At 49.1% G+C, this 14,895-nt stretch overlaps 1 protein-coding gene across 1 annotated transcript in view; it reads right to left on the bottom strand.

Moving 5' to 3' along the window:
- Positions 1–14,895, bottom strand: part of LOC140408919 (centrosomal protein of 135 kDa-like) — a 36,244-nt gene that overhangs the window by 19,236 nt on the left and 2,113 nt on the right. The window contains exon 2 of the mRNA XM_072496808.1: positions 13,003–13,212. Coding sequence (XP_072352909.1) covers positions 13,003–13,212 — 210 coding nt within the window. The remainder of the gene's footprint in view (positions 1–13,002; positions 13,213–14,895) is intronic.

Here is a 14,895-nt window from a genome sequence, read left to right as displayed (position 1 = left end):
TCCCCCCCCCCCCCCCCCCCCGCTAGATCCACATCTCGCACCTTTGCTCCCCCCATATTACTTCCGTGAGTCAGCTGACCTCTGCTGACCCCGGCTTCCCCCGCCTTCCCGTTGATCTCCCCGTATGGGAGTCTCTCCTCCTCCTTACCTTCCTCCACCCCCCCCCCCTTTTTGGCGTGGGAAAAAAGCCCGTGCTTTCCTGAACCAGCCCCGCCCCCTATGGCGCAGCTCCTGTTGCGGCCATCATCCCAGTTCCCTCATCCCCGAGTCTCACCTCCCTCCAGGACCGACGCCCACATTCCCCATCATCATCATTTTGTCGACAGAAAAGAAAAAAGGAAATTTTAGGAATTTTAACCAGAACTCTACCCACATTCCCATCCATCATCCCACCCACAAAATATTCTTTACCCATATTTACAACCCCATATACAACCACATCCCCTCAGTTCGAGTCCAGTTTTTCCCTCTGTATAAAGGTCCAAGCCTCTTCTGGCGTTTCAAAATAATGGTGTCGGTCCTGATAAGTGACCCACAGTCGCGCAGGCTGCAGCATGCCGAACCTGACTCTTTTTCTATGCAGCACCGCCTTGGCCTGGTTGAAGCCAGCTCTCCTCTTTGCCACCTCCGCGCTCCAGTCCTGGTATACTCGGATCACCGCGTTCTCCCATCTGCTGCTCCGCACCTTCTTGGCCCATCTCAGCACACTTTCTTTGTCCACGAAGCGATGGAACCTTGTCACTATCGCCCTTGGCGGCTCATCAGCCTTGGGTCTCCTCGCCAGGACCCAGTGAGCCCCTTCCAGCTCCAGGGGGGTCGAGAGGCCTCCGCACCCATCAGCGAATGGAGCATCGTACTCACGTACGCCCCGGCATCAGCTCCCTCCACTCCTTCAGGAAGACACAGAATCCGGAGGTCCTTCCTCCTAGACCTGTTCTCCAGGACCTCAATTCTCTCGGCCCACCTCCTGTGCACCGCTTTGTGCGCCTCCACTTTTACCGCCAGGCCCAGGATATCGTCCTCGTTGGTGTTCACTTTATCATTCACCTCACGAAGCTCCACCGCCTGGGTCTTCTGGGTCTCCTTCAGCCCCTCGATCGCCAACAGCATCGGCGCCAGCACCTCCTTTTTCAGCACCTCCACACATCTCATGAGGAACTCCTGCTGGTCTGGCCCCCACGCTGCTTGCTCTCTGCCCTCCGCCATCTTGCCTTCTTCCCCTCGCTTTGATCTCTGCTCCATGGCCTCTTTCCTCGTTGCTCCACCGCTGCTCCCTGCCAAATATTGTAGGGGGGACCTCACTGCTCCTTCCCACACGGGATTAATCAGAAAAAAGCTCCGTTGGGGCACCTCTGGAGAGCCCGAAAGTCCGTTTTCGCGGGAGCTGCCGAAACGCGCGGCTTAGCTCCGCATCACCGCAACCGGAAGTCTAACTTGTAAAAGTTGAGAACCTAGCATTGATCCCTGTTGCACACCACTCATTATATCCTGCCAACCAGAAACGACCCATTTATGCCTACTGTTTCTTCTTAGCTGGACAATCTTCTATCCAAGCCAATGTGTTACCCTCTACACCATGAATTCTGGCAATAACCTTTGAAGTGGCACCTTATCGAATGTCTTCTGAAAATCTAAGTACAGTACATCCACTGGTTCCCCATTATCCACAGCACATGTTACTTCTTCAAACAACTTCAATAAATTAGGTAAACATGATTTCCCGTTCACCATGTTGACTCTGATTGAAAACCTTGAATTTTTCTAAGTGCCCTGCTATAAGTCTTTAATAATAGCTTCTACCGTTTTCCCTATGACAGATGATAAGCTAACTGGCCTGTAGTTATCTGCTTTCAGTCTCCCTCCCTTTATGAATAAGGAGTTACATTAGCTATTAACCAATTTAATGGAACCTCCTAATGTTTGGTGCCCAGAGTTAAACATAATACTCCAGCTGATTCATAACTAGCCTTTTACAATGGAAAACTTCCTTCCTTTTGTGCACTATTGTGCATGGCGGCACAGTGGTTAGCACTGCTGCCTCACAGCACCTGGGACCCGGGTGACTGTGTGGAGTTTGTACTTTCTCCCTGTGACTGTATGGTGTCCTCCGGGTGCTCCGGTTTCCTCCCACAGTTCAAAGAAGTGCAGGATAGGGGGATTGACCTTGCTAAATTGCCCCTTAGTGTCCAAAAGGTGAGGTAGAGTTACTGGGATAAGGTGGGGCATGGGCCTAGGTAGGATGCTCCTTCTGAGGATGGTGCAGACTCAATGATCTGAATGGTCTCCGTCTGCACAGTAGTGATTCTATGACTATTGATAAAACCAAGGATCCCAAACACCCATTTCAATTTATCCTGCCACCTTTAAAAGACTGGTGTACATACACGCGGATCTCTCTGAAATTGCACCCATTTCCAAATTGTACTTTTGAAAATAAATTCACTTATGGGATGTGGCCGTCGCTGGTTAAGCCAGCATTTACTGCCCATCCCTAGCTGCCATTCAGAAGGTGTTGGTGAGCTGCCTTCTTGAACCGTTGCAGTCCAAGGTGTAGGTACACCCAATGTGCTGTTAGGGAGGGAGTGCCAGGATGTTGCCCAGCGACAGTGAAGAAACGGCGATATATTTCCAGGTCAGGGTGGTGAGTGACTTGGAGGGAAACTTCCAGGTGGTGGGGTTCCCAGGTATCTGCTGCTCTTGTCCTTCTAGATGGTAGTGGTTGACTTCCGGGTGCGGCTATGCAGAGCTAGGTCGCATATTCGGCAGCTCCTGCTTGGAACGGACTTTTGGGCTCTTTTACAGGGCCCCCACGGCATTTGTTTGACATTTCCCGGTGTGGGAAGAAGGCTGCAATATTCCCCCGACAGTGTCCCCCAGGAAGGGTATGTCTCTGGGTTGCCAGACACGGCATAAACAGTAAAAGATTTGGCTGCAACTGCAGGAGAAACAGGGCCTCTTCCAGCATGCAGGCGGGGGAAGGGCAAGCTTAAAGCTGCAAGCTGACCTGAGGGCCTGTATCAAAGGTGAATTCTAGCAGCAGAGGGAACAACTGTGAAAAGACCTCATCAAGGCCACTGAAGGGACTTCCGGTTGCGGTGATGCCTAGCTAGCCGCACGCTTCGGCGGCTCCAGCTCCGACAGACCTTCGGGCTCTTTTAAGAGCCCCAACGGGGAATTTTTCGACGACGCAACCCGGTGTGGGGTGTGTGAGAAGGGAGTCCCCCCCAAACGAAGGAGGAAAAAACCGGCGGCGGCGGCTGCAGCGCGAGGAATCGTCGACCAAAGGGTCAGAAAGAGAGAAGTACAAGATGGCGGCGGAGAAAGCGCAGGCGACATGGGGGCCTGAGCAGGATGAAATTGTGAGACGGTGCGTGGAGCTGCTGAAGAGGGAGGTGCTGACCCCGTTGCTACAGGCAATTGAGGGGCTCAAGGAGACATTAAAGACCCAGGAGACAGAGCTCCGCGTGGTGGAGCAGAAGGTGACAAGATATTGAGGACGAGATCCTGGGCCTGGCGGTTAAGACACAGACGCACGAGGCACTTCATAAAAAGTGTACTGAAAGGATCGAAGCCCTAGAAAATGGAGCGCGAAGGAAGAACCTTCGGATACTGGGTCTCCCTGAGGGTGTGGAAGGAGTGGACTGTGGAGCGTACGCAAGTACGATGCTGAGCTCACTGATGGGTGCTGAGGCCCCTACGGGCCCCTTGGAGGTGGAGTGGGCAAATCGGATTCCGGCGAGAAGACCAAAAGCGGGAGAACCACCCAGGGCGATAATCGTGCGATTTTACCGCCTTAAGGATAGAGAAGAGGTCCTGAGATGGGCTAAAAAGGTGCGGAGTAGCAGATGGGAGAATGCAGTGGTGCGGGTATACCAGGATTGGAGTGCGGAGGTGGCGAGAAGGAGGGCGAGCTTCAACCGAGCCAAAGAGGTGTTGCATAAAAGGAAGGGCAAGTTCGGGGTGCTGCAGCCGGCAAGGCTATGGGTCACGTATCAGGAGAGACACCATTATTTCGAGACGGCGGAGGAAGCATGGACCTTCATCAAAGAAGAGAAATTGGATCGGAACTGAGGGACTGATGCTGCAGGAAATGTTATTGTTAATGTTATGGTTGAAGTTAATTGAGAAGTAAATTGGGAAGGGGGGAGACATTGGGGAAATGTGGGCGCTGGTGAGGGGGGAAAGACGGGACATAGTTGGAGAATGGGGAAGGGGGGGGGGTAGGGGAAAGGGAGCTGCGCCATAAGAGGCGGGTCAGGTAAAGGGATGTTCCGGCGCCAGAAAGAATAAGGCGGGAAGACAGGCGCAAGGCGGATGGGAGTTCCCCACACGGGGGGGGGGGGGTCGAGGAGTGAGCAGGAGTAGCCGGGGTCAGTTGAAGTCAGCTGACTTACGGAAGTAATATGGGGGGAGCAATCATGCTAGAAAGAGATCTAGCGGGGAGGGGGGGGGGGGGGGACAACTGGGTTGCTGCTGCGGAAATCCAAAAGGAAATGGCTAAAGAGTGGGTGGGCGGGGATGGTGTGCGACGTTGGGGGAGCGAGCGGGAGCGCGGAGGCGGGATATGGGACTGGCCTAGAGAAGGTAATGGCTAGTCGACACGGGAGGGGGGCAGGTAGCCCCCTAGTGAGGCTGATCACGTGGAACGTGAGAGGCCTGAACGGACCGATAAAAAGGGCCCGAGGGCTCGCGCATTTGAAAGGACTAAGGGCAGACGTGGTTATGCTCCAAGAGACGCACCTAAAGGTGGCGGACCAAGTTAGGCTAAGGAAAGGATGGGTGGGACAGGTGTTCCACTCAGGACTGGACGCAAAGAATAGAGGGGTGGCCATTTTGGTGGGGAAACGGGTAGCATTTGAAGCAAAGAACATCGTAGCAGATAGCGGAGGTAGATATGTAATGGTGAGTGGCAGGCTGGAGGGAATGGAGGTCGTGTTGGTTAATGTGTATGCCCCAAACTGGGACGATGCGGGATTTTTGAGACGGATGCTGGGGCGTATACCGGACCTGGAGGTAGGAAACTTGATTTTAGGAGGGGACTTTAATACGGTGCTGGACCCGGGGCTAGATAGATCCAGCTCAAGGACCGGAAGAAGGCCGGCAGCGGCCAAGGTACTTAAGGGGTTTATGGACCAAATGGGGGGAGTGGATCCATGGCGATTTCTTAGACCTAGGGCTAGGGAGTTTTCCTTCTTCTCCCATGTCCATAAAGTGTACTCCCGGATAGATTTTTTTGTTTTGGGAAGGTCGTTGATCTCTAGGGTGGAAGAAGCTGAGTACTCAGCCATAGCGGTTTCGGATCATGCCCCACATTGGGTGGACCTGGAATTAGGAGAGGAAAGGGAGCAGAGAACACTCTGGCGATTAGATGTGGGACTGATGGCGGATGAGGGAGTGTGTGCAAGAGTGCGGGGGTGTATTGAGAGATACCTGGAGGTCAATGACGACGGCGAGGTCCCTGTGGGAGTGGTATGGGAAGCACTAAAAGCGGTGGTCAGAGGAGAGCTGATCTCCATTGGGGCCCACAAAAGGAAAACAGAGACCAAGGAAAGGGAAAGATTACTGGGGGAGATTTTAAGGGTGGATAGGGAATTTGCAGAGACCCCGGAGGAGGAATTGTACAGGGAGAGGAGACGACTCCAGACGGAATTTGACCTTCTGACCACCAGAAAGGCGGAGGTACTGTGGAGGAAGGCACAGGGGAGGAGGTATGAATATGGGGAAAATGCTAGTCGCCTGTTGGCTCATCAATTGCGAAAGAGGGCAGCAGCGAGGGAGATAGGAGGAATTAGAGACGAAAGGGGAGACACGGTGCGAAGGGCAGGAAAGATAAATGAGGTGTTCAAGACCTTCTATGAGGAACTGTATAGGTCTCAACCCCCAGAGGGAGAGGAGGGGATGCGGCAGTTCCTGGACCAATTGAGGTTCCCGAAAGTGGAGGAGCGGGGGGTGGTAGGCCTGGGGGCACCGATTGGGGTGGACGAGGTTATTAAGGGACTAGGAAGCATGCAAGCAGGGAAGGCCCCAGGACCAGACGGGTTCCCGGTGGAGTATTACAGAAAATATGTGGACTTGTTGGCCCCGTTGATGGTGAGGACGTTCAATGAGGCCAGGAAAGGGGGGACTCTACCCCCGACGATGTTGGAGGCGACGATATCGTTAATTTTGAAGAGGGATAAAGATCCGTTGCAGTGCGGGTCCTATAGACCCATTTCATTATTGAACGTGGACGCCAAATTGTTGGCAAAGGTACTGGCATCGAGGATAGAGGACTGTGTCCCGGGGGTGGTGCACGAAGACCAGACAGGGTTCGTAAAAGGGAGACAACTGAATGTTAACGTGCGACGACTATTAGGGGTGATAATGATGCCCCCAGTGGAGGGGGAGGCAGAGATAGTGGCGGCAATGGACGCAGAGAAGGCATTTGATAGGGTGGAGTCGGAGTATTTATGGGAAGTGTTCAGGAGGTTTGGGTTTGGGAACGGGTTTATTAGCTGGGTTAGACTTCTTTATGGGGCTCCAACGGCAAGCGTAGTTACAGGTCGACATAGATCGGAGTATTTCCGACTATATAGGGGAACAAGACAGGGATGCCCGATGTCTCCATTGTTGTTCGCGTTGGCAATTGAACCTCTGGCCATGGCGTTGAGAGACTCCAGGAAATGGAGAGGGGTGATTAGAGGGGGAGAAGAACACCGAGTCTCGTTATACGCGGATGACCTATTGTTATACGTGTCGGACCCAGCGGGGGGGATGATAGAGGTTATGCGAATTTTGAGGGGGTTCGGGGATTTCTCGGGGTATAGGCTAAACATGGGGAAGAGTGAATTATTTGTGATACATCCAGGGGACCAGAGTAGAGAGATAGAAGGCTTGCCTCTAAGGAAAGTGGAAAGAAACTTCCGATACCTGGGGATTCAGATCGCTAGGAGCTGGGGAACCTTGCACAGACTTAATCTGACACGGTTGGTAGAGCAAATGGAGGAGGACTTCAAGAGGTGGGACATGCAGCCTCTATCGCTGGCGGGCAGGGTGCAAGCAATTAAGATGATGGTCCTCCCGAGGTTCTTATTTGTATTTCAATGTCTCCCTATACTAATCACCAAGACCTTTTTTAATAAAATAGACAGGAGCATCACGAGCTTCGTGTGGGCAGGGAAAGTTCCGAGAGTAAGGAGGGGGTTCCTTCAGCGTAGTAGGGACAGAGGAGGATTGGCACTACCGAACCTGGGCGATTACTATTGGGCCGCCAATGTGGCAATGATACGTAAATGGATGATGGAAGGTGAGGGAGCGGCGTGGAAAAGACTGGAGAGAAAGTCCTGTAAAGGGACGAGTTTAGAGGCGCTGGTGACGGCGCCCCTACCGATCTCACCTAAAAGGTTTACCACGAACCCGGTGGTGGCGGCAACATTGAATATCTGGGGACAGTGGAGGCGACAGAGAGGGGTGCGGGGAGCCCTGGTGGGGTCCCCAATCAGGAACAACCATAGGTTCGCCCCAGGAAGAATGGATGGAGGATTTCAGAGCTGGTACCAGTTGGGAATTAGGAGGGTGGGAGATTTATTTATAGATGGGACTTTTGCGAGCTTGGGAGCATTGGAGGAAAAGTATAAGTTGCCCCGGGGAAATTTCTTGAGATATATGCAGGTGAGGGCGTTTACTAGACAACAGGTGAGGGAATTTCCGTTGCTCCCGACACAGGGGATACAGGACAGGGTGCTTTCAGGGGTGTGGGTCGGAGAGGGCAAGGTGTCAGAGATTTACCGAGAGATGAGGGAAGAGGGGGAGGAGTCGGTGGGCGAACTAAAAGGAAAGTGGGAAGAAGAACTAGGGGAGGAGATAGAGGAGGGTATGTGGGCTGATGCCCTAAGCAGGGTAAATTCCTCTTCCTCATGCGCCAGGCTTAGCCTGATTCAATTTAAGGTGCTACATAGAGCACACATAACGGGAGCAAGATTGAGCAGGTTCTTTGGAGTGGAGGACAAATGTGGGAGGTGTGGCGGGAGCCTGGCAAACCACGCACATATGTTTTGGGCGTGCCCGGCACTGGAAGGGTATTGGAAGGGAGTGACGGGAGTGATTTCGCGGGTGGTGAAGGCCCGGGTCAAACCAGGCTGGGGGTTAGCTCTATTTGGAGTTGCGGAAGAGCCGGGAGTGCAGGAGGCGAAAGAGGCCGACGTTGTGGCCTTTGCGTCCCTAGTAGCCCGGCGCAGGATCCTACTCATGTGGAAGGAGGCGAAACCCCCCGGACTGGAGGCCTGGGTAAACGATATGGCGGGGTTTATTAAACTGGAGCAGATAAAGTTTGCCCTGAGAGGATCGGCTCAAGGGTTCACCAGGCGGTGGCAGCCATTTCTCGGCTACCTAGGGGAACGTTAGAGGGAAGACAGATGACCAGCAGCAGCAACCCAGGGGGAAGGGGGGGGGGAGGGGGGGGGTTTAGTTTAGTTTAGGTCAAAGATAAAGGGGTTTTGTTACTTGTGTATTGTTAAAAATTTCTGTATTGTTATTGTTGCGTTTGCTTTGTAAGAGGGGAAAAATTGTTGTTTGGGAAAAAAATTTCAATAAAACATATTTTTAAAAAAAATAGACGGTAGTGGTTGTGGGTTTGGAAGGTGCTGACTAAGAAACCTTGGTTACTGCAGTACATCCTGTGGATGGTAGACAAGGCTACAAGGCTGCTAAAGTTCGCGATAGTGGAGGGTTTGAATGTTTGTGGAATGGGGAGCAATCAAGTGGGCTGCTTGGTCCTGGATGGTGTCTAGCTTTTTGAGTGTTGCTGGAGCTGTACTCATCCAAGCAAGTGGAGAGTATTCCATTACACTCCTGAATTGTGCCTTGTAGATGGTGGACAAGCTTTGGGGTGGGCGGGGGGTTCAGGAGGTGAATTACTCACCGTAGGATTCCTAGCCTTTGACCTGCCCCGGTAGCCACAGTATTAATATGGCTTCAATTCAGTTTCTGATCAATGGTAACCCCCCTGGATGTTGATTGTGGGAGATTCAGCGATGTTAATGCCATTGAATATCAAGGGGCCATGGTTAGATCCTCTCTTGTGCAGCACAAATGTAATTTGACACTTGTCAGCCCAAGCCTGGATATTGTCCAGGTCTTGCTGCATTTCCCGTACCAACCTCCCCGAACAGGCGCCGGAATGTGGCAACTAGGGGCTTTTCACAGTAACTTCATTGAAGCCTACTCGTGACAATAAGCGATTTTCATTTCATAGAACATAGAACATAGAACAATACAGCGCAGTACAGGCCCTTCGGCCCACGATGTTGCACCGAAACAAAAGCCATCTAACCTACACTATGCCATTATCATCCATATGTTTATCCAATAGACTTTTAAATGCCCTCAATGTTGGCGAGTTCACTACTGTAGCAGGTAGGGCATTCCACGGCCTCACTACTCTTTGCGTAAAGAACCTACCTCTGACCTCTGTCCTATATCTATTTCATTCTTTCATTTCATTTGAACATGTACTGCTTCATTAAGAGGAGTTGCAAACGGTGCTGAACATTGCAGATGACTGCATAAACATTCATACTTCTGACCTTATGATGGAGAGAAGATCATTAATGAAGCAGCTGAAGGTGGTTGGGCCTAGGACACTACCCTGAGGAGCTCCTGCAGTGATGTCCTGGAGCGGTGGTGATTGACCTCCAACCACCACAACCATCTTCCTTTGTGTCAGGTATGATTCCAAGCAGCGGAGAGTTTTCCTGATGATTCCCATTGACTCCAGTTTAGCTAAGGCTCCTTGATTCCATACTCGGTCAAAAGCAGCCTTGATTTCGAGGGTAGTCACTCTCACCTCACCTCTGACATTCAGCTCTTTTGTCCATTTTTGAACCAAGGCTGTAATGAGGTCAGGAGCAGAGTGACCCTAGCGGACTCAAACTGAATGTCTGTGAGGAGGTTATTGCTGAGTAAGTGTCTCTTGATAGCACTGTCGATGACTTCTTCCATCACTTTGCTGATGAGAGAGTAAGCGGATAGGGCGGTAATTGGCTGGGTTGGGTTTGTCCTGTTTCTTGTGAACAGGACACACCTGGGCAATTTTCCACATTGCCGGGTAGATGCCAGTGCTGTAGCTGTACTGAAACAGCTTGCCTAGGGGTGCAGCAAATTCTGGAGCAGTACTATTGCCGGAATATCGCCAGGGCCCATAGCCTTTGCAGTATCCAATGTCTTCAACCGTTTTTTGATATCACGCGGAGTGAATTGTATTGGCTGAAGGCTGACATCTGTGCTGATGGTGTAGCCACCTGAGTTGGCCACTTCCCGGCTTAAAATGGAGAACCGCAAAGGCTGAAGGGAAATTCAGCCAACACAGGCAAAGACTAGCAAATACCGAAATCATTTGTATTGAAACCTGTAAGGAACCAGACAGCACTGAAACCAGCAGCCACCTGCATAGTAATGCAGCAGCCATCTACATAGTAATGTGCGATTCCAAGGCACAATGGCAACAGTTAAAGTAAATAAAGCCAAGCCAGACTCCTCGGCGCCAGCAGGAGCCAAGACAAAGGAAGGCCAACGGACACTTAGGGACCGCCCAGTGATCAGGGAGCCACTCCAGCATTGGAGAAATCGATCCAAGTGATCAGAAAGTAGTCCAATCACTTGGAACCAGGTACGGGGTCCGCCCCAAAGGGCGGGAAGCCCCTGGGGATTATAAAGTAAAGCCCCCAAGTTCAAATCGTCCTTCTTTGGCAGGGTTACTCAGCAACTTGAACCAACCCTTGACAGTGATCTGTCTTGTTGCCGCCAACCAAGTAAGTCTCAAGTCAATGCTCGCTACGAGGTAGGCGCTCCTAGCTACCAGTCCATACCAGCTTTTGAATCCTGCAGACTCAGGACCTGAACGAAAGGCCATTTGTTCCCCATACCTGGTGGGCCAGTCCGAAGCTAAGTATAGGCCTTTTAGTGATAGAAATAGCCTAGAAAGTAGAGTTTATGCATGAGTAGTGATTTACTGTGTATAATAAATGTGTTTTGATTTGAATCTTACTAATTGGTGTGTTGAGTTATTGATCAGTACTTGAACTTGAACCTCGTGGCAGTACCATAAGGGTACCTGGCAACTCTAAAGCAAAGGTTAAACAAACAGAGCAAATTACGAATTAAGAGCCAACCAAAAGTTAGCAACAATGGGGACCTCCGGAGGAAACCAAGGTGGATCACGCACTTGGCACTTCAGACTGAAGATTGTTGTGAATGCCTCAGCCTTGTCTTTTGCACATATGTTCTGTGCTCCTCCATCATTGAGGATGTAGATATTTGTAGAGCCTCCTCCTCCAGTGAGTTTATTAATAGTCCACCACCATTCATGGCTGGATATGGCCGGTCTGCAGAGCTTAGATCTGATGTGTTTGTTGTGGAATCGCTTTGCTCCATCTATTACTTGTTGCTTATGCCGTTTGGTGCACAAGTATGCCGGTGCTGTTGCTTTACCAGGTTGACACCTCATTTTTCAGTATGCCTGGTGTTGCTCCTGGTATGCCCTCCTGCACTCTTCGTTGAACCAGATTGATCCCCTGGCTTGGTGGTAATGATAGAGTGGGGGATATATATGCCAGGCCATTAAGTTGCAGATTGTGGTTGAATACAATTCTATGGCCCACAACACCTCATGGGTACCCAGTCTTGAGTTGCTAGATCTGTTTGAAATCTATCCCATTTAGCACGGTGGTAGTGCCACACAACACGATGGAGGGTATCCTCAAATGTGAAGATGGGACTTTGTTTCCACAAGGACTTTCAACCTGGAAGGAGGCGTCCTATAGATTATTGTACACAAGTAAATTAGATAAACTAATGGAAAAGTTAAATTCTGCGTATTATTTTAACTTAAATCGCACGAGGAGAACTGGGGTATATAGGTTCAAAAAGATGATGATATGATTCTCCCATCACTTCGACGGATGAGTGTTCAGCAAAAAAAAAAACCTGCTTACAATTTAGGTTGACGTGATCTCAAACCTGCTTACAATTTAGGTTGACGTGATCTTATGTGTAACATTGGGCCAAGTCTCGATTTTCATAACCGATTACAAATAGTGCATACGTGTTGGAGGGATGGGTGGAGGCATTGGCTTTACTGTTTAAACTAAGAAGAGTAAATAATTTAAATTTATATGAGGAAATTGTATTTCCAAAGGAGATGTGAAATTGACATCTATCTCAAGTTGTGGAGATGACTTCAGAATACTTTACGAAACAATTGGACGATACCTTGAGAAGAAAGCTTTAGGATTTTTCTAGATGAGTAAATTAAGATGTGCTGAATGGCTATTCCCATCTGCAATTATTTTGTGGAAACAGTAAAAATGTGTCAAAAAGATTTATGGTGAAATCATGAGGAATCCTGCAATTATAAAACTACTAAAATGTAATCTAAGATTAAGTTCCAATAATGCATTGTAGAGCAATTTTATAAAACTTAGGCCACAAGATGCATTCTGGGCCATATCAAAACTCTACAAGGAATTTGTAGCTCCATAATGGCTCTAATTTAGAGGTTGATTACTAGTCTCACTATTCCATCTTATTTCAAAGGAGAACTTGCCAAAACGTGATTCAATATATTCACAATTCATTCCGCTAGACATTCTATAGGAATAACTCACATGAATGTTTCCAAAAAGGAAGTATATGTTGGAGGCTCTGGTAACAATATTAAATCTGCTGAGAATGTACAATTTTAAGATCACTGTAAATGATAATTTTGATGGTGATTTATTTTGTCATGTGCTCTTCACTTGCTGTTCCAAAGCTGAAGTGCTAAAATATTACCATCTGGGTATCCCTTCCTAAAGTCACATCTGTAGGCTGCTCTCATTAGAAAAGAGGATTCCATAAGCAAAAGACACAAACTTATAATGACTACTGATTATATAGACAGTTCTTGACTATTAAATAGTCCTTTTAATCTAATATTTAAAAATCTTACTCTAAATTAAGCACACACAATATTTCATCTAACCATACCCTTTCATGTTCCATAGTCTTAGACGCAAGCTGCCGAGACAACAATTCCTTATTAGAATCCAGTTGGGCACACAGTTCTCTGACTGAAGCTAGGTCCCCTAAAATCTGGCATTTCTCAGCCTGTGTCTGTCGTAACTCTTCTTCCAGTTTTGTCGTGCATTTAGCAGTACAGGAAATCTCTTTCTCATATGCTTGCTGGGCAGATAGGTGCTAAATTAAAGAAGAATGGACAGTAAAGCACACAAAAATATGTACACATTTGTCACATTAATAAACAAAGGTTTATGATAATATAAAAGTTAATTGCTGGTGCAATCTAGAAGTAAATATGAAATAAAGAACATTTGATATTCTTTATTCTTTAATAGAAGTTTAATCTCTACATACTTTTGGATGACACCTCTTTCACATGATTGCTGTATGATTTAATTCTTTGAACATGTGACTAACAGTTTAGACATGAATAACTACAGATGTTATTTATATGGATTTCTAAAAGGTGTTTGATAAAGTTCTTCATAATAGACTGTTTTAAAAAATATATATATATTTTATTCAAATTTTTTGGCCAAACATAACAATACAAGGTTTTTCATTTTTAACAACAATAAAGCAATATAAATAACAGTGGCCAGTTTTTAAACAAATAAATAAATAATATATAAACAAAAAACTAAATGGAAACTGCCTTATCAAAAATAATTACTCTCCAAACATACAATCCAACAGTCCAATATACATTACCTAATACACATATCTATACATATACAGAGACATCCCTGAGAACCCGCCCGGGTCCTCTCCCCCCCCCTCCCCCCTGGGTTGCTGCTGTTGCCTTCCCATTCCCTCTATCGTTCTGTGAGGTAGTCAATGAACGGTTGCCACCGCTTGGTGAACCCTTGAGCCGAACCCCTTAATGCAAACTTTATCCGTTCTAGCTTTATGAACCCTACCATGTCATTTATCCAGGTCTCCAGGCCCGGGGGTTTGGCTTCCTTCCACATAAGCAATATCCTACGCCGGGCTACTAGGGACGCAAAGGCCAAAACATCAGCCTCTTTCGCCTCCTGCACTCCCGGCTCTTCTGCAACCCCGAATATAGCTAACCCCCAGCTTGGCTCGACCCGGACCCCCACCACCTTCGAAAGCACCTTCGCCACCCCCACCCAGAACCCCTGTAGTGCCGGACATGACCAGAACATGTGGGTGTGATTCGCTGGGCCTCTCGAGCATCTCGCACACCTATCCTCTACCCCGAAAAATTTACTGAGCCGTGCTCCAGTCATATGCGCCCTGTGTAGAACCTTGAATTGTATCAGGCTTAGCCTGGCACACGAGGACGACAAGTTTTCCCTACGTAGGGCATCAGCCCACAGCCCCTCCTCAATCTCTTCCCCAGCTCTTCTTCCCATTTCCCTTTCAGCTCATCTACCATCATCTCCCCCTTGTCCCTCATTTCCCTGTATATATCCGATACCCTACCATCCCCCACACATGTCTCGGAGATCACTCTATCCTGCACCTCCTGCGTCGGGAGCTGCGGGAATTCCCTCACCTGTTGCCTCGCAAAAGCCCTCAGTTGCATATACCGAAATGCATTCCCTTGGGGCAACCCATATTTTTCCGTCAGCGCTCCCAGACTCGCAAACGTCCCATCTACGAACAGATCTCTCAGTTGTACTACCCCAGCTCTTTGCCATGCTCCAAATCCCCCATCCATTCTCCCCGGAACAAACCTATGGTTATTTCTTATCGGGGACCGCACCGAGGCTCCCGTCCTTCCCCTATGCCGTCTCCACTGCCCCCAAATTTTTAATGTTGCCACCACCACTGGGCTTGTGGTGTATTTCTTCGGGCAGAACGGCAACGGCGCCGTCACCATTGCTTGTAGGC

Source organism: Scyliorhinus torazame, chromosome 3 (genome assembly GCF_047496885.1).
Source record: "Scyliorhinus torazame isolate Kashiwa2021f chromosome 3, sScyTor2.1, whole genome shotgun sequence".
Lineage (NCBI taxonomy): Eukaryota > Metazoa > Chordata > Chondrichthyes > Carcharhiniformes > Scyliorhinidae > Scyliorhinus > Scyliorhinus torazame.
This window is presented reverse-complemented; position numbering and strand designations above follow the sequence as displayed.